Source organism: Spermophilus citellus (assembly GCF_964194105.1).
Source record: "Spermophilus citellus genome assembly, chromosome: 18".
NCBI classification, from domain to species: Eukaryota; Metazoa; Chordata; class Mammalia; order Rodentia; family Sciuridae; genus Spermophilus; species Spermophilus citellus.
The window spans coordinates 6,426,625-6,454,149 of NC_138200.1; the positions used below are offsets into that span (position 1 = coordinate 6,426,625).

The 27,525-nt window shown below is 47.9% G+C and overlaps 2 protein-coding genes across 4 annotated transcripts; one reads left to right on the top strand and one right to left on the bottom strand.

The window, feature by feature from the left end:
* Positions 1 to 607: 607 nt before the first annotated feature.
* Positions 608 to 7,323, bottom strand: NR1H2 (nuclear receptor subfamily 1 group H member 2). Of its 2 annotated transcripts, XM_081275785.1 has the most exons (10): positions 7,172 to 7,323; positions 6,803 to 6,935; positions 5,998 to 6,059; positions 5,781 to 5,912; positions 5,168 to 5,458; positions 4,819 to 5,090; positions 4,471 to 4,650; positions 3,760 to 3,859; positions 1,455 to 1,663; positions 608 to 1,116 (listed from the first exon to the last, which is right to left on the bottom strand). In XM_081275785.1, exons 3-10 carry the CDS (start codon positions 6,038 to 6,040, stop codon positions 970 to 972), a joined length of 1,374 nt encoding a protein of 457 aa, XP_081131911.1. In that variant the 5' UTR covers positions 6,041 to 6,059; positions 6,803 to 6,935; positions 7,172 to 7,323; the 3' UTR covers positions 608 to 969. The 2 variants fall into 2 exon arrangements, with proteins under 2 accessions (XP_081131911.1, XP_081131912.1); XM_081275786.1 differs by lacking the exons at positions 6,803 to 6,935; positions 7,172 to 7,323 and having other exon boundaries at positions 5,998 to 6,085.
* An 11,247-nt stretch (positions 7,324 to 18,570) lies between these two features.
* NAPSA (napsin A aspartic peptidase) lies at positions 18,571 to 27,310 on the top strand. Of its 2 annotated transcripts, XM_081275780.1 has the most exons (9): positions 18,573 to 18,849; positions 23,712 to 23,853; positions 23,937 to 24,060; positions 24,249 to 24,367; positions 24,639 to 24,835; positions 25,907 to 26,029; positions 26,123 to 26,267; positions 26,681 to 26,779; positions 26,993 to 27,310. In XM_081275780.1, the coding sequence occupies exons 1-9, from the start codon at positions 18,656 to 18,658 to the stop codon at positions 27,251 to 27,253; spliced, it is 1,404 nt and encodes a 467-aa protein (XP_081131906.1). In that variant the 5' UTR covers positions 18,573 to 18,655; the 3' UTR covers positions 27,254 to 27,310. The 2 variants fall into 2 exon arrangements, with proteins under 2 accessions (XP_081131907.1, XP_081131906.1); XM_081275781.1 differs by lacking the exon at positions 26,681 to 26,779 and having other exon boundaries at positions 18,571 to 18,849.
* The last annotated feature ends 215 nt before the right edge of the window (positions 27,311 to 27,525 follow it).

Consider the following 27,525-nt stretch of genomic DNA (forward strand, 5'->3'; position numbering starts at 1 on the left):
GGGCATGTCTAAGCTCTCCATCAGCACTTGGTGGATGAATGGTGCATCCCTGGAAGGGGCAGCACAGTACCCACCCACCCACCCACGAGGGGCCTTGGCAAATACTTGTTGACTGGACAAAAGTCCCAACCCTTCACCAACTTAAATCTTATTTGTCCTTCAAAAGTGGTTCCAAAGCAGGTGTAGTCAGAGACTTGGGAGACTGAGACAGGACTGAAAGCTCCAGGCCAGCCTTAGCAACTTTTAGCAAGACTCTCAGCAACTTAGAGGGACCCTGTCTCAAAAATTAAAAAGCTGGAGATGTAACTCAGTGGTAAAGCACCCTTACACCCAATCCCAGTACCAACCGGAAAAAAAGGGAAAAAAAATGACTCCAATCAATCTTCTTCAGGGAGGTGAGTCTTAACTTGTCAGGCACATGGCCTGGACCCCCCTCAGCAGCCAGCCCCTATCCCCCTAGATTGGGATGGTCTGTCACCTCAACAGCCTGGCAGCCTGAAGAGGCTGCTGGTCTGTCTACTGAATTAGATTCAGAGGCTGGTGTTAATGAGGACAGTGAAAGCTCACCCCCTCTCTACCTATACTTAAGGGATGGCTTGTTCTCGTATTTTCTTGTTTTTGTTTTTAGTTTTTATTAAATAAAAGGAGCAGAGGAAGAGGGGGACCTATGGTCTCCAGGGCTGTGAAGTTATGGGCCCTCCCCTTCCCTCCCTCTGTTCAAGGTGCATTGAGCAGTAGAGGTGTAAGCTGGGTGGGAAGGGCAGCTGGGAAAGGTCGGAGGTCGGGACCAGTGACCCATCACCCTTCCTGGAAGACTCAGTGGGAAGGGAGGAACCACAAGGGTGCTTCAGGTCACAGGTGAAACCATAGGCCTGCCCTGGCCCCTTTCCACCCCAGGAAGAAGAGAGTGACAGCGTCCATCTGTTGCAGGGTGGTCAGGCAAGGTTGTGGACCAGGATGACCAGCCCCTTACTCATGGACGTCCCAGATCTCAGACAACAAAGGTGGCAACTTCTTGTCCTGGAGTCTCAGGGCAAAGACCTGCTCCGAGTGGACAGAGCTCAGCGTGCGTAGGCTCACAAGCTTCATCAGCATGCGTGGGAAGCGAAGCTGGTCCTGTAGGCCGACAGGAGGGAGGTGGCTGCTGGCAGGGCCCTGCCTGCAAGGAGGACCTCCCTTCTCCAATTAGCCAGGAAAGCCAGGGTAGGGAGCAACCAGGCATAGTACAGGCCCCACCCAGGGCTGGGGAAGCTGTCCTTTGTGAAAGGATAGAAGCCTGAGGACAGCTCTGATGAGCAGACAGTGCCTGGAGCTCAGAACATCACAGTGGGGCAGGCAGAGTCTGGGCTCAGATGAGGAAGCAAGACCCTAGCCCCAGAGTGACACTTTGTGGGCATGGACTCCCCTCCCACCCCAGGGGGCCACAGGCTCTAGGTGGCTCCAGGTCCTAGTACCTGTGGCCTCTTGATGCGAGTGTAGGAGAGCAGAGCCTCCACATAGGGCTGCTGCAGGGCTTCCACGCGGCTTGGCTCCTGCACATTGGGTCGGTCAGCAGAGAAGATGTTAATGGCAATGAGGAGTGCATACTCTGCATCGTCCAGGCCCAGGCGCCGCATGGCCCGTGAGAACTCGAAGATGGGATTGATGAACTCCACTTGCAAGCCTGTAGGGAGAGGGCCACCTGATCAGCTCTCAGGCCTAAAACCAGGCTCCAGACCCCGGTCCCCATGCCCGGCCAGTAAGTGAGGGAATCAGCAGTGATCAACATCTTGTCATTTCTACACCTGTCCTGTGCAGCTCCTCCCTGTTTTCACAGACTCTGTCCTTGCCTGCACAAGAGCAGAGGAGGGTATTTAACCCAAGTGGTGTTCTGCCAGTCCCTGCATGGTTCCACTGCTCTGGAGGTCAATTCCAAACTCATTTGAAACTGATGTGTTCATTTATTCATCCAACATTATTGAGCATCTTTTTGGGCCAGGCCCAAGGGTAAAGCTGTTCTTTTTTTTTTTTTTTTTTTAAAGAGAGAGTGAGAGGAGAGAGAGAGAGAGAGAGAATTTTTAATATTTATTTTTTAGTTCTCAGCGGACACAACATCTTTGTTTGTATGTGGTGCTGAGGATCGAACCCAGGTCGCACGCATGCCAGGCGAGCGCGCTACCGCTTGAGCCACATCCCCAGCCCTAAAGCTGTTCTTAAGATAAAGTCCTGGGGGTGGGGGGTGGGCTGAGGTTGTGGCTCAGCGGTAGAGCACTCGCCTAGCACATGAGGTGCTGGGTTCGATCCTCAGTACCACATAACAATAAATAAAATAAAGATATTATGTCCAACTACAACCAAAAAAATATTAAAAAAAAAAAAAAAAAAGATTAAAGTCCCCAGGCTGGGGTTGTGGCTCAGTGGTAGAGTGCTTGCCTAACATGCATGAGGCTCTGAGTTCAATCCTCAGCATCACATAAATATAAAATAAAGATATTGTGTCCACCTAAAACTAATAAATAAATATTAAAAAAAAAAAGGGACAAAGTCCCAATTCTTGTAGGATTCTGGGGTTGAAGGAACAGATGACAAACATATCAATAAATACCCAGCTTATCAAATGGTGATGAACTTTTGGAATAATGCACAACAGAGTAATTGGGACAATTGAAATCTGTTTACATTTTACATGTGGTGGACAGGAAAGGCCCCACTGTAGGAGAACATTTGAGCAGTGACCCAAGGAGGTGAGGGAACAAGTTCCAAGACTATGTGAGTGTCCTGGGCAGGGCGACCAACTGTCTGTATCCAGGCCACAAGACTTTGTGTGTTCAAACTGGGCAGGCCCTGGGCAAACCTGAACAAGTGGGTCACCCTGGTTCCAGGGGAGAGAACAGCAAATGGAAAGGCCCTGAGGCTGGAGCACGTTTGATGGGTTCAAATAAGAGTGAGAAGGTCAGGGATCAAGGGGGAGAGGGCAGAAGCTAAGGGCAACAGCTGAGAACAGAGAGGAAAAAGCCAAGTCTTGAAGGGCCTTGTTGGGCACAGTGAGAAGTCTGACTTTTCTCCCAGGAAGACAGGAGCCATGAAAGGTTGTGAGCAGAAGAGAGGTAGGAGTTGACTTGAGTGTTGACAGGATCTTTTGAGCTGCTTAAGAATAGACCCATTAGGAGGGTAGAGGCAGGAAGCCCAGTGAAGGGCCCTTTAAGTGTTCCAGGGAGCCATCCATGAGTGGTAGCAGAGGAGGGGATGGGAAGTGGTGGGATTCCTGACCTCCTCTCCAGCCTCAGCTCTCTGCATCTCATCTCCTTGTAGTTCCTTAAAGCCATCCAGCTCTTTCCCACCTCGGGGCTTTGCACATGCCAATCCCCCTACAGCAAACAATCTTCTTCTCCCAGACAATGCCTCTTACTCCCCAGGCCTCAACTCAAACACAATTTCTCCAGGAGCTCCTGCCTAGGTCATGCCCAAGTACGTGCTCTTGGAGCACAGGATGTCCAGGCTGCCCTACACGCCAAGGGAAGGTTTGTTTTTGTGATGGGCTGGATTGAGCAGCCTGTCTCCTGCTGAGACAGGTTTGGAGAGAGGTGTCTCTTCCTGATTCCCACTAAGATGCCCTATGTGTTGGCAGAGACTCCTTTCATACAGGGCTCACTAAACACACTCTCATCTTGCTCTCACGTTGGCTCCATGCTCAGCACACTTTCGAGGCTCAAACAAGAGAAGCTGAGGTCCCCTAGCCAGTGGGCGCCAAGCTCCCTTCATCCCGGCCCCCTTGGCAACCTGCACGGTGGAAGTCATCCTTGCTGTAAGTGAAGTCCTTCAGGAAGGTGATGCACTCTGTCTCGTGGTTGTAGCGCCGGGCCGTCTCTAGCAGCATGATCTGGGGGCAGCAGGGGGAGGGCATCAAGGGGGTCCCACAATCCTTCAGCTGTTGTCCCTCCCACCCAACCTGAATGGGAGTCCAATCTGGCAAGAATCACCCTCCTGTGCCATGACAGCACACAAGTGGCAGGTTGGACCCTCTGAGTGCTCTGCCTCCAAGCTTCAGCTTCAGCCTGTGCTGCCCCACTCTGGGGTACTCTCTCCCCTGGTGGCTATAAGGGCCAGGGGCAGAAGTTTTGTCTGTTTTGTTCATTGCCATATGCCACAACTTAGGATCGAGCTTCAGATACTGTAGACTCGTTTCTTATTCGCTATCTATGATTTGGATCGAATGTCAATTCCTCTGAAAAGCCTTCCAGGCGTGTATCCTCCAAAGCTGGCCTCTCCAGTGCAGCCCTTGACTGCTCTCTACCTCAGCTGCCTCTCCGCTCTCTCCTTGGCTCATGGAGGCTCTGGCTATCTAATTTAAAATTCAGATTATCCTCTGTGGAATGCCATCCCCACAAGGGTAAGGACTAGCCTTGTTCTTCACTCTGCCCCCAGCATCTGTCCTGGAGCTGTATCTGAGGTTCCTGTGGGCAGGAGCAAGGGTGGTCGTCTGGTGGTTACCTCAATGGTGGATGCCTTCAAGAGGGCAATCTGGTCCTCACGGCCCAGCTGTAGGAAGCCAGGCACCTGCTTGGCAAAGTCCACGATCTCCTGCACTGAGATGATGGCCAATTCCGTGAAGTGGGCAAAGCGCTGCTGGCGGGCATCTCGGGACTGGGGGTCTGCACCCAGGGGCCAAGGCTGGGATACAGAACAGCAGGGTCACTCCCAGGAATCCCTGCACTCTGAGGGACCCTCCTTTAAAGAGTCCCGCCCTCTGAAGCCTCATACCCCCCACATCCTGGCCCCAGCCCTGCTGGCTCTCCCCACTGGGCCTGTCACTGCTCGAGGCTGTGGAAAGGGCAGTACCGTGACTTTGGGCTGGTCAGAGAAGGAGCGTTTGTTGCACTGCAGCTGGGCCGCCACCAGTTGTTGGATCATTAGTTCCTGAGCCGCTGTTAACTGGACACCCTCGCCTTCCCCTGAGCCCTGGCCACCTGCCTCAGACCCTCCAGGGGACGCCCCAGGCCCAGAGGCTGAGCTGCTGCTGCCACCTGGCTCCACAAGTGACTGCTGCTGTTGCTGCTGCTGCTGTTGTTTCTGAATCTTCTTCTTCCGGATCTGTTCCTCAGAGAGGACACCTGTGGGGGACATGGGCCTCAGCAGAGGCTCCAGGCCTGGGCAGGGGCAGGCTGTACCACCCTTCCCTGGCACTCACACTGCTCCCGCATCCCTGCCTCCTTGCACTTGCGCAGCCGGCACTGCTGGCACTTGCGCCGCATGAAAGCGTCCATCTGGCAGGTTCCACCGCCCCGGCAGGCATAGCGCCCAGCCCCACCATGGACCACACTACGCCGGAAGAAGCCCTTGCAGCCTTCACAACTGAGCACATTGTAGTGGAAGCCAGAGGCCTTGTCCCCGCACACTCGGCAAAGTTCGTGGCCCAGCATCTTCGGAGCAGGGCCCTTCTTCCTCTTGCGCTCCGGCTCCTCCTCTGGCTCTAGGATGACTGGGATGGGCAGACAAAGGCCATGAGAGAGAGCCACAAAGAGAAACAGCTGCCAGAGGGTCAGGCCCATGAGAGATCCCAAGGCGAAGAACCAGAGGACGAAGGGTGAGAGGAGATGTGCACACCCAGAGGGGCTGCAATGCAGAGGGAAAGACGTCCAAGTCAGTAGACCCCCAAGAAGGAATCAAAGTAGGAGGCATTAAGGAGAAATGGAAGGAAAAAGAAAAAGAAATGGGCCTCCCATCTCCCCATCCTTGTTTCTCCCTTTCTAGATCCCTCCATGAGCCCCACACCAATTTCCAGACCCCTATCCCTGTCTCACCTTCTATGAAGGCGGAGCTGGCCCCATCAGTGCCTAGGGCTTCAGGGTTCAAACCCTCTGGCCACAGCTCAGGGCCCTCCTCCTTTATAGTGGGTGAAGAAGAGGAGGTGCTGGGCTGAGGAGGGCCATTTCCTGGGAAAGGGAGGAAACAGAAGGAGAGACATTGAGCTTCTATTGCCAGTGTATGATGGGGAATAAAGGGGGAAGTCTCACTCACCAGGCACGGGGCTGTCCAGGGAACTTGTGGTGGGGGAGGACATTGTGGGGTCACGGAGCAGCCTACAGAATACGGAAGGGTTGAGAGCTTTCTGAGGCCAGGGATAGGCAGGTCAGACCAGTTGTCCTGATGGGGAGCTCCTCTCTTTCACCTCCGGCAGAATTTTTTTAAAAGCTACTACACAAAGACTCCACTCTCAGCCCTAGCCCTACTTTTTCTTTCTTTCTTTTTTCTCTTTTTTGGTGCGGGAATGGAACCCAGAGCCCCACGTGTTAGGCAAGGTTTCTACCACTGACTTACACCCTCAGTTCTTTTTATTTTTTCACTTTGAGACACAGTCTCACTAAGTTGCCCATGCTGGCCTTGAACTTGCCACCTTCCAGCTTCAGCCTCCCTAGTTGCTGGGATTACAAACCCGGGCCACCTCATGGGGCTCTCTCCCCACCCATTTAAACAATGCCAGCCTTCATCCTCAAATCCCGCCCCTTCTCCGGGTCCCACCCACCAGCTCCAAGAAACAACCCTTCTCAAATCACGCTCTGTCCTCAGGTCCTCCCTCCACCAAGTTTCACACCACCTACTTTTACTAGGCTCTACCGCACTTCTGCTGAGAGCGCCCCCAATCTCTCATCCCGATCCCATCTCCTGTTATGCCCCGCCCCCTCTTTCCCCCCTAGGTCCCGCCCACTCCTCCCAGGGCCGACCCTCATTCCTCCCATCAGGGAACGTGCCGGCCTTAGAACTCCGCCCCCGTCCCCAGCTTCAGATCCCGCCCATCTCCTCCCTCCATGCCTCGCCCCCACACCTCGCTCCAAGTCCCGCCCCTCTCCGAGCACCAGGGGAAGGCGGGGCTCATGGCTGCGCGCAGGGGTCTTGTGGGCGGCCTTTCGCGGGGTCTCCTACTCTGTTGTTCTGGAAACAGCCGGGGGAGGCGCAAGCTACAGAAGAGAGGGACGTAAAGGAGAGAGCGAGGCTGAGTGGAGTGGCGCGGACCACCCAGGAGTCTCTGGCCGGGCTTCTCCCGCGCCTCCCCACTCTCGGGAACACTTGCCTCCGTCCCCTTGCTCTGCTTCTCTTTCTCCTCCTCCTCAGCCCCTGACAGGCGACCGCTACTAGGTCCCCTCAAAAGTAACTTCGGGGCGTTGGGTGTGTAGCTCAGAGGCACAGCACTTGCCTAGCATGCGCGAAGCCCTGGGTTCGATCCCCAACACCGCAAGAAAAAATAGGAGGAAAAGTAACTTCGCCACTTCTTCCGGCAACCCCGCCGAGCGTCACCTCCGGAAGGGGGCGGAGAGCGAAAGGTGACGGACTTCCGGTCCCCTTAGGACCCGCCTGGAATCCACTGCCCCGCACGGAAGTCATATGCTCACCGGAAGTGTTCCCTACCGGGTGGCTCCACTGGGGTCACGAAAAAGAGTTCCGGAAAGTTCCGTTCAATGTTGAGCAAGAGGGGCGCAGGTGACCCCAAAAGTTCCGGGTCCGCGCTCTGGGGCCTTGTTCCACCCATGCGCTTTCGTCGGCCGGCGCCCAAAGACTTAATGAACATAAATCTCCCCAGCAATGACTGCCTCTCGCACAAGATTTATTCGAAGACTGTTTGCCTTTTTTTTTTTTTTTTGCTTATTACATGATTTTCAGATATTGTGGGTGTGGTGTATGTTAGTTTTAAGTAAGTTAATTCACAAACATAGATCCAGAAAATATATATATAGTGCGGGATATGAAATCCAAGGCCTCATTCATGCTGTGCGAGCGCTCTACCACTGAGCTTGCACCTGAAAACATTTTGAAAAAAAAAAAAAAAAAACTCTTGATTGGAACCTTCAAAAATAAGAAATATGGTCTCCACTACCCAAATGGTAAAAAATAAATAGCTCTTTAAGAAAATTCAGAGGGGCTGGGATTGTGGCTCAGCGGTAGAGCGCTCCCCTAGCACGGGCGGATCCCGGGTTCGATCCTCTGCACCACATAAAAATAAAGGCATTGTGTTGTGTCCATCTACGTCTAAAAAATAAATAAAAAGAAAATTCAGATAGAAGATGAAATTGCTCCAAAGATTTTTTTGCTCACTGATAATCGGTTTTTTAGCATATCAGTTTATCAAGCATATATGATACTTTTTAATTGTTATAATTTTTGTGGTCCCGAGAATTGTACTCACCAGGCCTCACTCATGCTAGGCAAGGCCTCTACCACTCTGCTGCACTCCACCATGAATTTTAGTTTAGTTTAGTTGTTTTTTTTTTTTTTTTTTTTAAGAAAAAACAATGTGTAATGCATGCTCTTATTCAACTTGCATTGTTCACTTCAGACTGGCCTTTGTAACTATGGAAATTTCCATCCAAAAACATCATAAATAAAATGAGTGGTTAATGTGAGCATCCAGATCTGGCAGAACCTGGTGTCTCTGTCACCTCCTTGCTCTGCCATGGTTAAGCCAGGATACTTAACCTACCTGCATCTCTTTCCTTGTCTGTAAATGGGAGAGAGAACTGACCTGATTGTATTGTTCTTGTAATTACTTGAGGTTAAAGGGATGAAGAGACCTGGGTTCAAATGAGTCTGACATGTTGGAGCTTTGTTTATTCCTATGGGGGTTAAAGTTCTTTCTAACTTAACACTCTTAGAAAAGTGCAAAAGGCTGATAGGGACTTAATATGAATCACTGTACCACACTTTTGGGGTGAGTCACATGAGGCTCAGTATCCACAGACCTGATTGTAAATTGGAGGAAATTGTATGTTGTGAAGAGTGTAAGAGCTCAGCAAACCCTGCATCTGGCATTTGTAAACATCCAGTCAGTAGCAGTGTTGCCTGAATCTAGTTGTGGACCAGTGTTTTCATTTGTAACTGATCCAATACCCACCCCCATTTAGGTAACAGCTTTATTGAGCTATAACTCACACTCTATAATTCACCCATTTAAAGTAAAATTCATTTTTTAGTATATTCACAGAGTTCTGCAACCATTACCATCAACAAATTTATTTATTTTTATTTTGGTTATTGACTGGTTGGCTGATTCTATTGTCTTCTGGCCCTGTGGTGGTCCTGTTACCTCTTTCATTATTATGCAAACACACAGAAAGCCTACAGGCCTCAGAGCTCCCTGAGAACCACTGCATCAGGCTGGTTCTTCTTTAGCTATCATTATCTTTTATTTAAATAGAAACAGTAGCTACCAATCTTGTTACATAATACAACAGTAACTTAATAGTGTTAAACCAATGCAGAAACTACTGTTGACAGGAATATTCACTAATGACATAACAGAAATGTTGTAATGTTTCAACAAGCTGACTGCTTGACTCTTTATTTAGAAATTCAGAGCTGTAAGCGGCTTTAAAAACGTCTAACTTCAACTTCCTTATTTTATTTATATTTGCAGTGCTGGGGATCAAACTGAAGGCTCATACATGCGAGGTAAGTTCCCCCAGTGATCATCATGAATGATTTTAGAATATTTTTTTGCTACCCCCACAAAGAAACCCCACAGGCTTTAGATGCTACCTACAATTTTCTCATCCCACCTGCAGCCCTAGGCAACCATTAACCAACCTTTCATCTCTATGACATTTCCATATTCTGGGCATTTCCTATAAAGAGTATCTAGACTGTTCTTCTTTGTGAGGTTATCTTTCACTTATGTTTTCAAGATTCATCTATGTTGTAGCATGTATGAGTGCTTCATTACTATTTATGGCTGAATGATATTCTATTGTATGGATATACCATTGTTTATCCATTGGTCAAAAATTTGTCCATGAATATTTTTAGCAGCATTATAATCCAAGAATAAAAACAACCCAAATCTCTGTAGATTCATAGGCCCGTATCATGAAGTACCCGCAAGTAGCTCAGAGGATTAGTGGACTATTATTTGACTTTCTGCCAGTGGCACTAGGCCAGAAAGGGCAAAGTGACCCAAGAGGACAGGCACATGCCCTCAATTTTCACACAGTGCTATTTCCAAGTAGGGAGGCTACCTGTCCCTCTGAGGTTTTGCACCACTGGAAATTCCCACCCCCTAACCTAACAAAAGCCCCAAGCCTCATCATTTTGGCACATTTGGGTCCCTAACCTCTCTCTGCCCACCCCTTTCTGAGCTGCACCTCCTTTGCTCTCACCTCTTCCTGGCTTACTGAAATTCCTATTTCTGCCTTGCTGTGCTTCTGCTTTTGTCCTGCACAGATTGTCTAATCTTAGGCATTATACTGATTAATATTTGGGTTGTTTTTATTCTTGGCTATAATGCTGCTACAGATATTCATGGACAAATTTTTGTGTAGGCATGTTTTCACTTCTCTTGGGTTTGTACTTTGATGTGGGACTGTTGGGTTATTTGGTACTCTATGTTTAGCCTTTTGAGGAACTGTCAAAGTGCATGCATCATTTATATTCTTATCATTTGAAATCTTAAATTTCTCCACTTTTTTTTTTTTTACAGAAATGAGGTCTGCCGGGTTTCTGTTCTCGAGACTAAAAGGCTCAGGGGTCACTCCAGGTAAACTGGGCTGACTGGGCTGTGCAAAATAACCACACAAGAGACACAAATACTTTTTTCTTTGGGGTCGCTGTGACGGCTCCTCTGACCTTAAGGGTCTGTGGGAAGAGAGAGAGCGAGAGCAAGCACTGACCCCTTTTATTGAGGAGAAGCTATTCAAATGAGGCAAGGGGTCAGGTTTCAGGGGGCTGAGTCTATCTTCATGATGTCCACTGTCAGCAGGTTGACTGACACCTGGGTAGGCCACACCCAAGGGCACAGTAAGAGAAGAGAATACACACAAGGCACTTCTATGGAAGATTCTATCCTAAACAGGGAAAGGGGTAATATCACAAAGGAACAGGTGAGCGTAGCTTCACCCATGGGGTTGTAGGAAGACACACCCATGCATGAGACACCATCCCTCGAACCCAAGAAGGGTGGGGGAAGCTCTGCCACATTTCTGTGACTGAGCGCCTCAGCACCCAGTCGGGGAGTGTGACCCAGTCAGTGCAAGGTTGGTCTCCCATGGAGGTCTTTTTGTTCTGTTGCCCAGTCTGACCTGAAACTCCTGGATTCTAGTGATCCTTCTGCCTTAGCCTCCCAGTTAGCTGTGACTATAGGTGCTGACCAGTATTCCTGGCTCCTATTTTCTCCACTTTTTTTTTTTTTTTTTTTTTTTTTTTTTAGTACTGGGGATTGAACCCTGGGGTACTTAACCACTGAGTTACATTCCCAGCCCTTTCTATTTATTTATTAATTAATTATTTATTTATTTTAAAATTTTGAGGCAGGGTATCAGTAAAGGGCCCAGGCTGACCTCAAATTTGCAAATTTATAAATTTGTGATCCTCTTACCTCAGCTTCTGGGATTATAGGTCTGGGCCTGCACAGGTAACCCAACTGGGTTACCTTTTTTGTGTAAAGATGGAGACAGAAAGAATTTCATTACCATGCTAATTGAACTAGCCTGTTTGGGAAATTTGTGTCTTTAATGCTGATTTCTCTGAACAGTTTAGTTTCATCTTGGTGACAACTTTGGCACGAGTGACTCCATTTTGATTTTTAGTCTGCTGGGAGTTTAAAAGAATGACCTCCTGGGGCTGGGGTTGGGGCTCAGTGGTAGAGTGCTTGCCTAGCACAAGTGAACATTGGGTTCAATCCCCAGCACCCACATTTAAAAAAAAAGAATGACCTCCTGTAATTTTTATTTAATGTATATAATTCTGTGGTTGTGTTGGCATAGAGATGAGAAGGCAAGGGAGAAGGGGGAGGCAAGAGGGAGTAGCTGTCAAAGGACTCCTGGCCTCTAGTTGACCCAGGAGAGTCAATACCCAACATACCACCAAGTGAGGACATGCATTCCTCCCTCCCCTTGAGTGGCTGGGGCTATGGAAGAAATCCATCTTAGGAAGGTGGGCAGTCTACTCAGAGCTACCAAATGTCAATACCAGATTCCCCAGCATTCCACCAAAGGGGCCATCACTTTTCTCTGTAGATTCATAGGCCCGTATCATGAAGGACCTGCAGTAGCTCAGAGGGTTAGTGGACTATTATTTGACTTTCTGCCAGTGGCACTAGGCCAGAAAGGGCAAAGTGACCCAAGAGGACAGGCACATGCCCTCAATTTTCACACAGTGCTATTTCCAAGTAGGGAGGCTACCTGTCCCTCTGAGGTTTTGCACCACTGGAAATTCCCACCCCCTAACCTAACAAAAGCCCCAAGCCTCATCATTCTGGCACATTTGGGTCCCTAACCTCTCTCTGCCCACCCCTTTCTGAGCTGCACCTCCTTTGCTCTCACCTCTTCCTGGCTTACTGAAATTCCTATCTCTGCCTTGCTGTGCTTCTGCTTTTGTCCTGCACAGATTGTCTAATCTTAGGCATTATACCGAAGGACCAAAAGTCGTCACCCTGCAGTCCACTCAAACTCCAGTAACAGTTATTATTATGAAATGGAATTCTGAGATAATGTAACCCACCTATGTGTACAACAATAAAAGACCATTTTATTTCACCAACTGTAACACAAAAGATGAATAGGTGAAAACTCATTTGTAATAAAATGATAACTCCTCCAATATAGGTAACAAGATAACGTGGCAGCCAGATCCTCCCTGGAGATGCAGAATCACTGGGAATTTAACAACTGCATTGCAGTCTCCTCAGGTGTGCTGTGTCATCAGCTCAACCTCCTCAGGCAGCGTAGCCCTAGGTGACATGATTTTTTTTCCCAAAAATGCAGCCAAATAAAATCATCGACAACATAAATTATATGAAAAATACTGCGACGTCCTCAATTTAACTATAAGGACCATAGGATAGTGGTGGTGGGAGAGAGATAAGGGATGTTAACCAGTTTCTGGCAAAATCAACAAAAAGACTGGTTCACATTTCTGAACTTATGTTGAAACATTGACTTAAATCCCTTCAAGGGGCTGACGTGTGGCTCATTGGTGGAGCACTTGCTAGCATGCGAAAGGCCCTGGGCTCCATCCACATCAAGGCAAACAAACAAACAAAACAAACAAAAAAGAAATCAGAGAGGGAACAGCAGTTCTGATCAAGTGTCCTTCCAGACTAGAGGTGTCCTACGCTGGCTGAGCACTCACCAAAGCCGTCCCTTACCCTCGAACTACAACTCCCAGCAGCTCGTGCAGCTAGATGTGGTCACGTGGTTGATGCCAGCCAATGGGACTGCTGCAAAAGTAACCAGGCAGAGAGGGAAACGAGGTGTCTGCACGGATTCCTAAGTGTTCCTGAGTTCAGTTCCCACCGCCTGAGCTCCCTTGTCATCCCCGCTACTCGAGAGGCTGAGGCAGGAGGGTCGTAAATTCAAGGCCAGACTGGACAATTTAGTGAGACCCACTCTCAAATTAAAATAAAAAGGGCTAGGGGTGGTAGAACTTGCCTAGCATGCATGGAGGCCCCCAGTACCCGAAGAACAAAACAAAAAATAATCCGGTTCAAACCCCCACCCAGTGCAATAGGGCCGGCTGGGGCATCTTTGAAATGTGGACGATAATCCCTTTCACAAAATTAGACGATTAAATAAAATACTGGATTGAGAAAACTCCCAAGGCTTTCCCTAGTCCCATCCTGAGTCCCCGAGAAGGATGGTGTTGAGTGATTTTGAAGATTCAACAAAGTCAGGTGCCTTCGTTTGAGAGCCTCTTGGTCTGATGGTGGAGGCCAACGTGGGCAGGAGATGCTAAGGGAGGAGACAGGAGGTAATGTGGGTCCCTTTTAGCGAGGCTGTGTTCAGAAGGGCAATTTCTTCCTGTCAGTTTGGACAGGAAGGAAGCATTTGTTCTGTTTGTACCATTGGTGGAGACAGTGAGCGAGCTGGCATTCCGGGCCGTGGGAACCAAAGGGCCAAAGCAGGGGATCTGGAAAGAGCATGGTGTGTGTTCCAGTTCGGTTAACAAAAGTTGCAGCCGAGGTTGGAGTAAGTGTGTGTGTGTGTGTGTGTGTGTGTGTGTGTGTGTGTGTGCTGTTTACCTGGGAAAATAGGTCCCCACTACCACCGTGTGGCCATTTGGGGATTTGCAGGCAAGGCTTCTCAAACTACTTTAGAAAGTCAGAACAGGGACCCGCTGCAGACAGCGAGGTCGCTGTGGTGGTGGTGGTCGGGGGTGAGCTAAGGGCCTCTAGATGGAGGGTTCTGGATGCTGAAACAAAGAGAGATGGATGGTGAGAGTTATTATAGTGTCAGAGAAATCCCCCATCGCTAGGCCATTTTAATTTTATTTGAGATAGGGCCTCTCTAAATTGCTACTGCAGGTTTGAACTCATGATCCTCCTGCCTGAGCCGCTGGGATTAAGGTGCGCGCCACCACACAGATTTTCCCCTCCATTTTGCTCCCCTCCTTTCATGTCCTCTTGTCCTTCCAGCAGAGAGTGTATGATCAACCGCCATCATCACATCTTGCACACTCTAAACTTGACTCCCCCAGTTACTCCCCCTCACTCCAGCTCACCCAGTTGAGCACAATGGGCACCTTCAGACACATAACTGCAGGTGGCAAGTGGACACTCAGAGCCCTTCTCCATTGCCTAAGAAACCAGTCCTCACTTTCTTTCCCAGCCTCCAACAGTTCTCCTTCTCCTTCTCTTCAGTTTCACTTCTTCTTTTGTGGGGTGGTGGGGGTGGGGAGTGGGGGGTGGGGAACAGAAGCAATCAGGAAGACACTCCGCTGATCACTACTGGCTCATGGGCAAAATATACTTACATCATTGTCCCTCCCATGACCATGATGGCCACCCCCCCCCATATAAGCACTGACCCCTTCTTTTCTCCCTAGGCAGTCTCCCCTCCCATGTTTTCCTCTCTCTCTGCACCATTACTTATGCAACTCGTTAGTTTTTGTCGCTTTAGATGTCACTGTAGACATTAGAATGCTACACTTCCTCGTGGTGCTGCTGAGAGTGATTCCAGAGACCTGGAGGTCCTGGGTCCTCCTCTGCCTGGGTACTCCTCTTAAGTAATTCTTTTTTTAAAAAAATATTTTTTATTTTTTAGTATTTGGCGGACACAACATCTTTGTCTGTATGTGGTGCTGAGGATTGAACCTGGGCCGCACGCATGCCAGGCGAGTGCTACCGCTTGAGCCACATCCCCAGCCCTTAAGTAATTCTTGAAGATTCCTTTCCTCCAGGATCCAACTCTGGGACTTTCCTGCTGTAACATCTCAAAGGAAACCCAAGTTTAAGAGTTGAGTCTTGGGCTGGGGAAGTAGCTCAGGGGAGTATGCTTGAGCCCTTGGTTCAATTCCCCAGAAGGAGAAGGAGAAAGGAGAGGAGGAGAAGGAGGAGGAGTAGAGGAAGAAGAGGAGAAGGAGAAGGAAGAGGAAGAGGATGAGGAAGAAGAGGAGACTACTGAGGGGCACCACCTACTGCCTCAGAGGGAGGTGAATGTTGGCATCTCACAGACCCAGAGAGGGACACGACTAAGCATACAAAGTGTTTATTTATTTGACACCCTTTATTGGTTGCAATGGGAAATGGAAGAGAGGAAACAATGGCACAGCTCCCTGCTGTCCCCAAGCTGGTCATCTTTTTAATATTCACTATTCTGATGAGAGTGTGTTGGTGTCATATTTTTCTTTTTTCTTTCCTCCTCCTCCTCCTCCTCCTCCTCCTCCTTTCCCTTCTTCCCCTCCTCCTTCCCCTTCTCTTCCTGAGTTTGGGATGAAACCCAGGGCCTCACACATGCTAGGCCGGCATTCTGCTACTGAGCTACAGCCCAGCTCTGCACTGTAGTTTTAACATGCATACCCTTGATGAGATATGACCATAGGTGTTCAGTATTGACCTGACCCAAATCATTACCTCATCATACAAAGCCAGGTGTTAGGAGAGCGGGCAGGGGGGAAAGAGTCAATTGCCTAGTTTTCACAGTGGGAAGGCAAAGAATAATGTCGAAAATAGACAAATCAAGACACAGTATTAGCCAGGCATGGTGGTGCACGCCTGTAATCCCAGCAGCTTGGGGGGCTGAGGCAGGAGGATTGTGAGTTCAAAGCCAGCCTCAGCAATTTAGCCAGGTGCTAAGCAACTCCGTGAGACCCTGTCTCTAAATAAAATACAAAATAGGACTGGGGATGTGGTTCGAGTGCCCCTACATTCAATCCCTGGTTAAAAAAAGAAAAGAAAAAGGAATAAAATAATTAAAGAGTAAGAAAGAATAAAAAGGCTGACAGCATTAGTAATCAGGAAATGGGCATTTCAATAAAGAAGAAATAAACATTCTTTTTACACCATCTGACAGCAGGTAGCATTGTACAGATGTGGGCAGGTGGTGTTGCTATGGGCCTAGGCCCTGTAGTGGGAAGTACCAACCCTTAGACCATTATACCAGCTCTGGGGAGCAATCTAGCAATAGCTGTCAAAATCTAGAACTCACATGTGGTCTCTTCCTGAGGGATTCTGGTTTTAGAGACTGATGTGTGGATACTATTAAAGGTATGCACAGAAAATATAGCTAATGTTTATAACTAAAAAGGGAGAGCAATAAATAGATTGGTTATATAAATAGTGTTTTTTTTTTATACTCTGAGATACAATGTAGCTATTTAAAAGGTTTGCCCCTTTGCAACAAATGGTACTGATATCTGGAATTTATTTTGGAATCAAGAAAATGAGGAGCTGGGGTTATGTTATGGCTCAGTGGTAGAGTACTCACCTTGCACATGCAAGGCCCTGGGTTCAAATCTCAGCACCACATATAAATAAATAAAATAAAGTTATAAAAAGAATTTAAAAAAGAAAGAATGAAAGAAAAATGAGCCTGGCACGTTGCTGCACGCCTGTCATCCCAGTCACTTTGGAGGCTGAGACAGGAGGATTGCACATTTGAATCCAGCATCAGTAACTTAGGGAGACCCTGTCTCAAAAAAAAAAAAAAATTAAAGGACTGGGGATGTAACTCAGTGGTAAAATGCCCCTGGGTTCAATCCCCAGTACCAGAAATAAATAAGATTTGTGAATTTTATCACAGGTAAATTGTATCTTATTCTTTCTTTTCTTGTCTGTACTGGTACTGGGATGTGAAGCCAGGGTGCTTGACCACTGAGCTCCATGCTAGATGCCCTCCAGTTCTCTCCTTCCTCCCTTTCCTTTTTTTTTTTTTTTTTCTTTTTGAGACAGCACCTCACTAGGTTGCTAAGGCCAGTGTCCAAAAGTTTAAGTTATATAGTTAAGTGGGAAAATAAGATGCAGATCAACTAGCAAAATCTATTTTTATTTACTTAAAAAAAGAGATGTGTCTGCTGATATTGACAGGCAAATCTAATCTGGTGAGCCAAAAATCTGATATACTGATATATATATATTTTGTTGTTGTTGTTTGTTTTAGTAATACTTGTAATTCCGGCTACTCTGGAGACTGAGGCAGGAGAATCACAAGTTGGACACCAGCCTCAGCAACTTAGTGAGATCCTGTCTCAAAGTAAAAAAAAAAAAAAAAAAAATCGGGCAGGGATGTAAGTTTGTAGTAAAGCACCCTTAGGTCAATCCCTGGATCCTCTTTCTTGGGTCCCCAGATCTCTAAACAGCAGCAGGCACGTGCACACACACACACACACACACACACACACACACACACAGAGAGAGAGAGAGAGAGAGAGAGAGAGAGAGAGAGAGAGAGAGAATTTTACAGTAATGTTTGTGGTTACAGGCTCATTGGGTTTTTCTTTTCTTTTTTCTTTTTAATGCAGATTCTTTTTCTTTTTTCTTTTTGGTATCAGGGTACGCTCTGCCACTGAGCCACATTCGTAGGCTAATTTTGTATTTTATTTAGAGACAGGGTCTCACTGAGTTGCTTAGTGCCCGGCTACATTGCTGAGGCTGGCTTTGATCCTCCTGTCTCAGCCCCCGGAGCCGCTGGGATTACAGGCGTGCGCCACCTCGCCAGGCAAAATGCAGATTCTTTAGACCCCCATCTCAGGCCTCCTAATCCAAAATTTCTAAGGACGACCAGGAATCTGCATTTTCACTTGATTTCTCACGTTTGTTAAAATTTGCGATGCTTAATCAAGGAAAGGGGAGGGGTACAAGGAGGGATGGAGACAATTCCTGCGAATTATTTTAAAACTTTTCTAATGGTGGTGCCACTACCACTTGTGTACGTGTGTGCATCCGTGTGTTTCTGTTTTCCGAACACAACAGGAGTCCGGGCTCCTAGCCCCCCAAGGCGCGTGCCTGTTGTCCAAGCTGGGCGGAGGTTGAGGTAGGAGGCTCCCTTGAATCAAGGAGTTGGAGGCCAACTGGGTGACACAGAGATCCCGTTTCAAGAAGAAACATGCACACACGACCACCCTCAACAACAGCTCCAACAAAAGTCAGGGGTCCCGAGACACAGGCGGAGCGTCACGTGGGAAGCGGGTGTCTAATCTGACCCCCTCTCGGTTCCCCCAGAACCTTCGCAAACACTCACCGTCCCTCCCTCTTGTTCAAGGAAACATTTTTAGTCTCAGAAAAGTGAAGTGAAAGTTCAAAGTAAAAACCGACAGACTAAAGGAGCGAGGCGAGGGAACCGGTCCCAGCTGAGGACGGGTCCCCCACCCCCATCCCCGCCAAAGGTAGGGGTGAGGAGCCAGGGACACAGGAAAATACTTTGGGTGACCTCTCAAAAAATACTCAGCGGTAACCTTTAAAACATCCTGCCTCCCCGCCATGGTGTCACACACCGAGGGACTTCACCTCCGAAACCCGGGGAAGGGCGTGCACAGGGCGGAGTTTCAGGGGAAAGAACAGAGGCCCCAGGGCGCCTGGGTCCACTCCGGGTCTCCAGAGATGTCGCCGGCGCCGCTGTGCCTGCTGCTGTTGACGCTGTTGAGTGCAGAGCCCGCCCGGGCCAAGCTGATCCGGTATGGGATCCCACCCGCCACCCCAACTCTGAGGAGCCTTCTCCACCTGTTGCCCTTTAAATCTAGTGCGCCCTAGTTCCGTGGCTTCCAAACTCAGCACCCCAGGATCCCTGGCTCTTCTTTCTTGGGTCCCCAGATCTCTAAACCGGGGTCTCACCCCTGAGGGCTCTAACATGACATCCTCTGAAGCCCCCTACTTCCATTTTTTTTTCAGTCTAGGATTCCCCAATATAGAAACCCATGGTTGGGGTCCTCTCCTTCTCCTCCCCCCACCTTTTATTTTTATTTTTTATTTATTTATTTTTTTAATATTTATTTTTTAGTATTTGGCGGACACAACATCTTTGTTTGAGCGCGCCACCGCTGGAGCCACATCCCCAGCCCCTCCCCCCACCTTTTGTACCAGAGATTGAATCCAGGGGCGCTTAACCACCGAGCCACATCCCCAGACTTTTTTTTTTTTTAATTTAGAGATAGGGTCTTGCTGAGTTGCTTAGAGCCTCATTAAGTGGCTGAAGCCAGCTTTGGACTGGTGATCCTCCTGCCTCAGCCTCTTCAGCTGCTGGCATTACAGGTGTGCTCACCATTGTGCCTCCTCCTCCTTTCAGGACAGGATTTTTGTGTGGCCACTTCAGATCCCATTCTGAGCTCTGAAGATCTGGTTTGGGGGTCTTTAGCCAGATGATCCCCCCACCTTCCAGATCCTGAAGAATTTGCAATTCCGCAAAATTCACATCCTTCAAACTGTTCAGGCCTTTGAAAGTCTAATTTTGGGGACCCCCATTCAAGGGTCCCTTTCCCACCACCTTGCCTCTGTTACCTCCCTCCCTCCCCCTCTCCCTTCCTCTTCTCTTCTCACCCCTCTGGTTCTTGATGGGGGAGGGGGGCTCTTCCAGGAAGTATTTTCCCCACTTCACATTCTCCTGCCTCTCAAGACTGAGTCATGGGAGTTGGGGTGAGGGCAAAGGTGTGAGCCAGGGGACAGAGCTCCAAGGCAGGTACAAAAATATTACGCACATGATTTTTGTTAACCTGGTTTCTGAACTTAATATATCATGGGCATTTTCCAAGTCCATGCAGAGCAGTGAGTCTCAGAATGTTGTCCAGGATGGAGAGCTTCTATACCACCCAGGAATTTGGAAATGCAAATATTCCATCCCAGACCTACTTAATCAGAAGCTAAGAGATCTGAATTTTAACTAGCCCCCGGGTCAGGGATTGGCAAACACTCTGATCAAGGGCCAGTTTGCAAATAAAGCTTAAGAGAACTAGTCCTGTTCATTAATTTACCTAGTGTCTGGGGCTGCTTTCTTGTTCTATTAACAGAGTTTAGTTATGACAGAGAGTAACAACCTGCAAAGTCTTTTTTTTTCTTGTATTTTATTTTATTTTATTTTTTTTATTGTTGGTTGTTCAAAGCATTACATAGTTCTTGACATATCATATTTCACATTTTGATTCAAGTGGGTTATGAACTCCCATTTTTACCCCGTATACAGATTGCAGAATCACATCAGTTACACTTCCACTGATTTACATATTGCCATACTAGTGTCTGTTGTATTCTGCTGCCTTTCCTATCCTCTACTATCCCCCCTCCCCTCCCCTCCCCTCTTCTCTCTCTACCCCCTCTACTGTAATTCATTTCTCCCCCTTGTATTATTTTTCCCTTTCCCCTCACTTCCTCTTGTATGTAATTTTGTATAACCATGAGGGTCTCCTTCCATTTCCATGCAATTTCCCTTCCCTCTCGCTTTCCCTCCCACCTATTATCCCTGTTTAATGTTAATCTTCTTCTCATGCTCTTCGTCCCTACTCTGTTCTTAGTTACTCTCCTTATATTAAAGAGGACATTTGGCATTTGTTTTTTAGGGATTGGCTGGCTTCACTTAGCATAATCTGCTCTAATGCCATCCATTTCCCTCCGAATTCTATGATTTTGTCATTTTTTAATGCAGAGTAATACTCCATTGTGTATAGATGCCACATTTTTTTTATCCATTCATCTATTGAAGGGCATCTAGGTTGCTTCCACAGTCTTGCTATTGTGAATTGTGCTGCTATGAACATCGATGTAGCAGTGTCCCAACAACCTGCAAAGTCTTTACAGAAGGTTTGCCCAGCACCCCTGATCTAGGTGATTCTGCTTCATGCTACAGTTTTGAGAACCATTGGTATAGTGAGCTCCTTCCTCATTTTTAGTGGTCAAATGAGATTCTGTACATGTAAGTTCCCCACAGAGCTAAGCCAAACCCACCGTTGGCCCCTGGACAGTTTCTGGTTTCCACCGTCAGGCACATCCTCATGAACACATCTTTCTGCACTCATCTCTTGTAGATGAAATTCCCAGACTGACATTGTTGGGTTAAAAGGTGTGTGTCCAAGGGTTTTTTTGGTTCCTTGGTTTCTTTTACTTCCTGAAAGCCTCTAGTAATCTCAGCTTTCAATATCACTTTCTTTTTTTTTTTTAAGAGAGAGAGAGAGAGAGAGAGAGAGAGAGAGAGAGAGAGAGAATTTTTTAATTTTTATTTTTCAGTTCTCGGCTGACACAACATCTTTGTTGGTATGTGGTGCTGAGGATCGAACCCAGGCCGCACGCATGCCAGGCGAGCGCACTACCACTTGAGCCACATCCCCAGCCCTCAAAATCACTTTCTAATTAAAAATAAAATGATAATGGAATGTTGATGTAGGACCTAACCTCTCTTTCTCTTTCTGTCTCTGTGTGATACTCGGTGTTGAACTCAGGGTCTTTCACATACTAAGAAAGCAAGTACCACTGAGTTACGTCCTTAGTAACACCCAGCTCCCCACTTTTTGCTAAACTGCCCAGGTTGGCCTTCAATTTATGATCATCTTTCCTAAGCCTCCCCAGTAGCTGGGATTATATGCATGTGCCACCATGCCCAATTGGACATAATATCTTAATGATTTATCTGGAAAGCAATGGAACAATTAGCCAAACACAGAACTAAAAAATTTCTCAATTAAAAAAAAAAGGCATGCTGTCAGTGTGTTTCAGTGATAGAGCCTGTGCTTTGCACAGGTGGGGCCCTGGGCACTATCCCCAGCACACACACACACACACAAAAGTGTATAATTTTGGGCTGGGGTTGTGGATCGGTGGTTGAGCACTTGCCTGGCATGCATGAGGCACTGGGTTCAATTCCCAGCACCACATAAAAAAAAATAAATAAACAAAATAAAGGTATTATGTCCATCTACAACTAAAAATATTTTTTAAAGTGTTTAATTTTAAGGTATTTATTACCTATTTGCCAAATCAAAAATCATCCTCCTAAAAGTGTGTATCACTTTACACTCTCCTTTTCCACCAGAGACAGTATTTTCAGTTCTTTCCCAACTTGCAGAGTGAAACAAAGTCACTTGTATTTATTTGATGACTGTTGGGGGTCAAACATCTTTAATTTGTTTAGAAATTTTTTACTTTTGAGAATTATCCATTTGTGTTCTTTGCCATTTCCCTCCTGTCAAGAACTGAAATTATCTTGCCACAGTATCATGTTGCTCAAAGAAGACACAAGACTCCCAGATCAGAGATAAAGACAGTTTATTACTCCCAGCAATAGCAGTAGCAGGACTATCAGCATTTGTTTCAGTTTTCAAAGTCCCTTTCACAAGATGATATGAAGGGGGTCAGGTGATTCCTACACATGCAGTTGAGGTCATTATAGGAGAAGAACTCTGAGCTTAGGTGACCTGGAATCTTTTAAAATGGATCATAAACCTGCCTGTTCCTTAATCCAGAGAAAGATGCTGTCTATCTTCTGCTGTGACTATTCATGAAACAAAATCTTTTTTTTTTTTAAAGAGAGAGTGAGAGAGGAGAGTGAGAGAGAGAGAGAGAATTTTTAATATTTATTTTTTAGTTCTCAGCGGACACAACATCTTTGTTGGTATGTGGTGCTGAGGATCGAACCCGGGCCGCACGCATGCCAAGCGAGCGCGCTACCGCTTGAGCCACATCCCCAGCCCTTTTTTTTTTTTTTTGCTTTTTTATTTACTTCTCTTTTCCTCCCTTGTTTTATTTCCACATCCCCTGCCCCAGGGTTTAAAATTTTAGAATCTCACTCATCAATAGTCTTCTCTTGGTGTCATGCTTAGAAAAGCAGTCCTCTTCCCAGAGTTATTTTAACATTTCATTTGCTTCTGGTGATCTTATAATTTTATATTTCACTTTAAATCTTTGACATATAGGCAATGTATTAGTTATTTATTTATTGGTACCAGGGATTGAACCCAGGGGTGCTTAACCACTGAGCCACATCCCCAGCCCTTTTGTATATTTTATTTGGAGACAGGGTCTCACAGAGTTGCTGAATTGCTGAGGCTGGCTTTGAACGTGTGATCCTCCTGCCTCAGCCTCCTGAACAGCTGGGATTACAGTGTGCACCACTGTGCCCAGCTCTGTGCAAAGTATTTTAGTGTAAGGAATGAAGTTATGATTTTTTTTTTGCTCACATTCCCCTCTTACATGATGAATGAAGCATACAAAAGTTCATAATTCTAGGTTTTTGCAAGGGCTAGATTTTTGTTAGTGTCTTTGGAACCCTTTAAGAATGGTAATTCCCCAGGAATGGCTTATTTTAAGGTGTTCGGAAATTTAAAGGTCTTTGAGATGCTCTATTTGGGATGATGTATTGCTATTGTAAAATCTCTGAGGATATTCGTTTTCATGGTGCTCTCCATTGTATTTCCAGGAAGGTTGCTATTGTAAAGTTTCTAGTAGCTGCTGCTGATGGAGATGTCTAAGTTGCCACCATATCCTATTTGGGAACTGTATTATAGGGGGCTTCCAGGAAGGGTGGCTTCCTAACTGTCAGCATCTTCTTTCCCTTCAGGATCCCTCTTAACCGAGTTCACCCTGGACACAGAACCCTGAACCCACTGAGGGGATGGGGAGAGCCAGCAGAGCCCTCTAGGTTGGGGACTCCATCCACTGGGGACAAGCCCATCTTTGTGCCTCTCTCCAAGTTCTTGAATGTGAGTCACAGCCATACACAGCCCCACCCTTATGCTCTTAAGCCAAACTCTCTTCATTTATCCTATCTCCTCTTTGCCATCAGGTCCAGTATTTTGGGAAAATTGGCCTGGGAACGCCTCCACAAAACTTCTCTGTCGTCTTTGACACTGGCTCCTCCAATCTCTGGGTTCCATCCAAGCGATGTCACTTCCTCAGTCTGCCTTGCTGTGAGCTTTCATCATGGGGAGAATAAGGCTGAACAGGGATGCAGAGAGAAGGAGGGACGGGCCCTCATCTTTCCTAAGGGTTTGAGCCACCATTGTCTTCTGATATCCTCACGGGTGAGAAGTCTAAGGGGCAGGAGTCATGGGAATCTCCTGCTCCCCAGTGACACCTCTCTGATCTTCTGAATTAGGGTTCCATCACCGTTTTGATCCCAAGGCTTCCAGCTCCTTCCGGCCCAATGGGACCAAGTTTGCCATTCAGTATGGAACCGGGCGGCTCAGTGGAATCCTGAGCGAGGACAAGTTGACTGTACGTGATCACAAGAAGGCTTGACCTTGGAAGAACCGCAGTGACCAAAACCAACTGATTCTAGGAGGGCCTTAAAGAGGCGGGGTCTCCTGGGCAAAGAGGCAGGGCTTGAGGGTGGGGCTTCCCAAGCAGGGAGGCAAAGTTTCCTGGGCAGTTGGGACTTGTTTCTGGATGTTCAGAAACAAGGATCCATGCCTTGCTTTGGGGATCCAAGGGATAGGTAGATAATGTCCTTCCAGAACTAACTGGCCCAATCTCAATCTACTCCTAGATTGGGGAAATCAAAGGTGCACCAGTGACTTTTGTGGAGGCTCTGTGGGAGCCCAGCCTGGTCTTCACTTTTGCCCATTTTGATGGGATACTGGGCCTCGGCTTTCCCAGTCTGGCGGGAGGAGTTCAGCCCCCGCTGGATGCACTGGTGGAGCAGGGACTACTGGATAAGCCTGTCTTCTCCTTTTACCTCAACAGGTACTGGGGGAGGGTCTCCCCACCTACAAGTCCTGGCCCCAAGAAGGAAGTTCCGCCCCCCACCCCCAATTCAGGAAATCTCATCATCCTTTCAGGAAGTCATCCACTTAACAAAGCGATTTTTAGCCTCCATTGAGGAAAGTGCTTGTTTCATATAAGAAATGCCCCAACCCTATTCATGAGTTTCACAGCTTAAGTGACTACTTAAACCATACTAAAGAAACTCACCATCACTTCAAAATGCTCCACGTTTCAAAATCAAACAGAGAATTTCAAAATCAAACAGAGAATTTCATGCACTTTCCTTCAAATACTTGACTTAGGACCACTCTCTTCACCATAAAGAAAACTCAAGTTCCATTTGAGAACACTCAACAGGAAGTCAGGAATTACCCATTGTAAGTGTACCACCTTACACTCGAAAATCCTGTTCACCAGCAAGTCTCCACCCCCTCCCCAAATCTCCACCTTGCTTCCCAGAGGCCCATCACTCACAGCCAAAATCCCGATGTCCACTCAGTTACCCCAACATGCAACCCACTCAGGAGGTCCAGCCTTCCTCTTAGTAGATGGGCCCTCCTCCATTTTTCAGGAAGTCGCTACTCTCTCTTCTGGTCACTGACAGCCAACTCAGGAAGCTTAACACCTCTCTTGATACCAGGGCACACAATTTAGAAAGTCTCACTACCTACTCAGGTAGCCACCCCACCCCTACACAAATTACACATCCAGAGCCAATTCAGAAACCTCAGTGCTGTGTTTGGTAACTACGGCAGGCAGTTCAGGAAATCCACTCCCCCCTGCCAAGAATTCTGCCTTCCAGTCAAATGAAGTCTCATCTCTACTTCGGGATGCCCCCAAACACACTAAAGTCCTTCTCCACCAAGAAAAGCACCATTTCCCTTCACTTCTTGCTTTGCTGCCAGTTCCAATATCTAGGCCCCACCCACACTCTACTACCCCCATCTAGAACTGAGAAAAGACCAACTAGCACGAAGTCCCAGCAGCCCTGGTCATTCCTGGGGCTGGAAGGGGAAACATCAGTGACACCACAGTATTCTGCTTCTGCAGGGACTCTGAAGGGGCTGATGGAGGAGAGCTGGTCCTGGGGGGCTCAGACCCCACTCACTACATCCCACCCCTCACCTTTGTGCCAGTCACAGTCCCTGCCTTCTGGCAGATCCACATGGAGGGGTGAGTGGCTTGCTTCCTGGGCCTGAAGTTGGAGGCTAGGGGTGTGCATTTCTAGGGTTCTGCCTCTAATACCTGTCCCCTTTCCCTTCACAGTGTGAAGGTGGGCACAGGGCTGACTGTCTGTGCCCAGGGCTGTGCTGCCATCCTAGACACAGGCACATCCCTCATCACAGGACCCTCTGAGGAGATCCAGGCCCTGAATGTAGCCATTGGGGGATTTCCCTTGCTGGCTGGGCAGGTAAGGACACAGTCTCTGGTGAGTGTGGACTGGGGAGGCTGATGGGAATTTGATGGCAGACATTGGGCAGGATGCTGGGAACAAAGGGGAAGAAGCAGGTAGCTATAAAGTGTCCTAGGGCCGAAGGAACTGGACCTTTGCTTGATGGGCTGCAACACGGAGGAAGGAAGCAAGGACATTTCCAAGCATCTTCTCTGAATGACTCAGGTGTGGTGGGGAGAGGGATGAGAATTACCCATTGAGTACCACCTTACTTATTTAGGACTGGATGAGAGAAGGCTTGGTGACAAGGCCTGTCCATACAAGGCCCTGAATATCTAGTTGTCCAATACAGACATTACCCTATGGTGCTGGGGAGGTGCAGAAGGTATTTGAGCAGGAATCTCCCATCTTCACTTGTTCTTCTCCTCTAGTACCTCATTCAATGCTCGAAAATCCCATCGCTCCCCGCAGTGTCCTTCCTCCTTGGGGGGGTTTGGTTTAACCTCACGGCCCAGGACTACATCATTCAGGTGTGTGACTCATTGACGTCAGCGTAACACAATATGACCCGACTTGAGGGGCGGAGCTGGTAGTGAGACCACCAGGGCGGGATAGGAGCCCCCACAGAAACATCTCTTGTTTTCTTTTGCGGAAGTGGGCGGGGCGAAGCATTAGCTCCCGGGGAAAAGGCAGGTGCAGTGGCGTGTTGTGACACCCAGTGGTCCTGTCTTGTCGCTTTGCAGATTGCTCAGGGTGGCATCCGCCTGTGTATGTCCGGCTTCCAGGGCTTGGACATGCCTCCGCCTGCAGGACCCCTGTGGATCCTCGGCGACGTCTTCTTGGGGACCTACGTGTCTGTCTTCGACCGCGGGCACGTGAACGGCAGCGCCCGGGTGGGCCTGGCGCGCGCTCGTTCCCGCGAAACTGGCGGCAAGGGGATGAACCCGCGCAGGCGCGGTTCTGCGGCTGACGCCCTTGCTAAGCGCATGCGCGCCGACAGGTAGCGGAGGTCCCGCATCCTTGTAAAAATCTAGCATTTCCTTTTAAACAACTTACCTGGATCGCTTCTTACTAAGCACACACGTTTTAGAGGGAAAAATTAATGTCGGACCTCCGGAATCGAGGAGGGGAATGGTATCACGACTATTCTGCTGGGTTTACACTAGCGAGGGGAGTCTTACACTACAAATACCACGAATCCCTAACCTTTTCTCTGCCTCCAGTCGAAGGCTCCCGGCCTCGCGAAGCATCGTGGATGTTGTAGTCCACGCCATGT

Excerpts from the sequence above, each read along its gene's own strand:
- NR1H2 (XM_081275785.1), bottom strand. The coding sequence starts at position 6,040 with ATGTCCTCCCCCACCACAAGTTCCCTGGACAGCCCCGTGCCTG. Across the intron at positions 5,913-5,997 it reads CCTGGACAGCCCCGTGCCTG|GAAATGGCCCTCCTCAGCCC; the intron begins GTGAGTGAGACT and ends TCCCTTTCCCAG. Across the intron at positions 1,664-3,759 it reads GGATGACTTCCACCGTGCAG|GCTTGCAAGTGGAGTTCATC; the intron begins GTTGCCAAGGGG and ends CTCTCCCTACAG.
- NAPSA (XM_081275780.1), top strand. The coding sequence starts at position 18,656 with ATGGTGTCACACACCGAGGGACTTCACCTCCGAAACCCGGGGAAGGGC. Across the intron at positions 23,854-23,936 it reads CTCTCTCCAAGTTCTTGAAT|GTCCAGTATTTTGGGAAAAT; the intron begins GTGAGTCACAGC and ends CTTTGCCATCAG. Across the intron at positions 24,836-25,906 it reads TTCTCCTTTTACCTCAACAG|GGACTCTGAAGGGGCTGATG; the intron begins GTACTGGGGGAG and ends CTGCTTCTGCAG.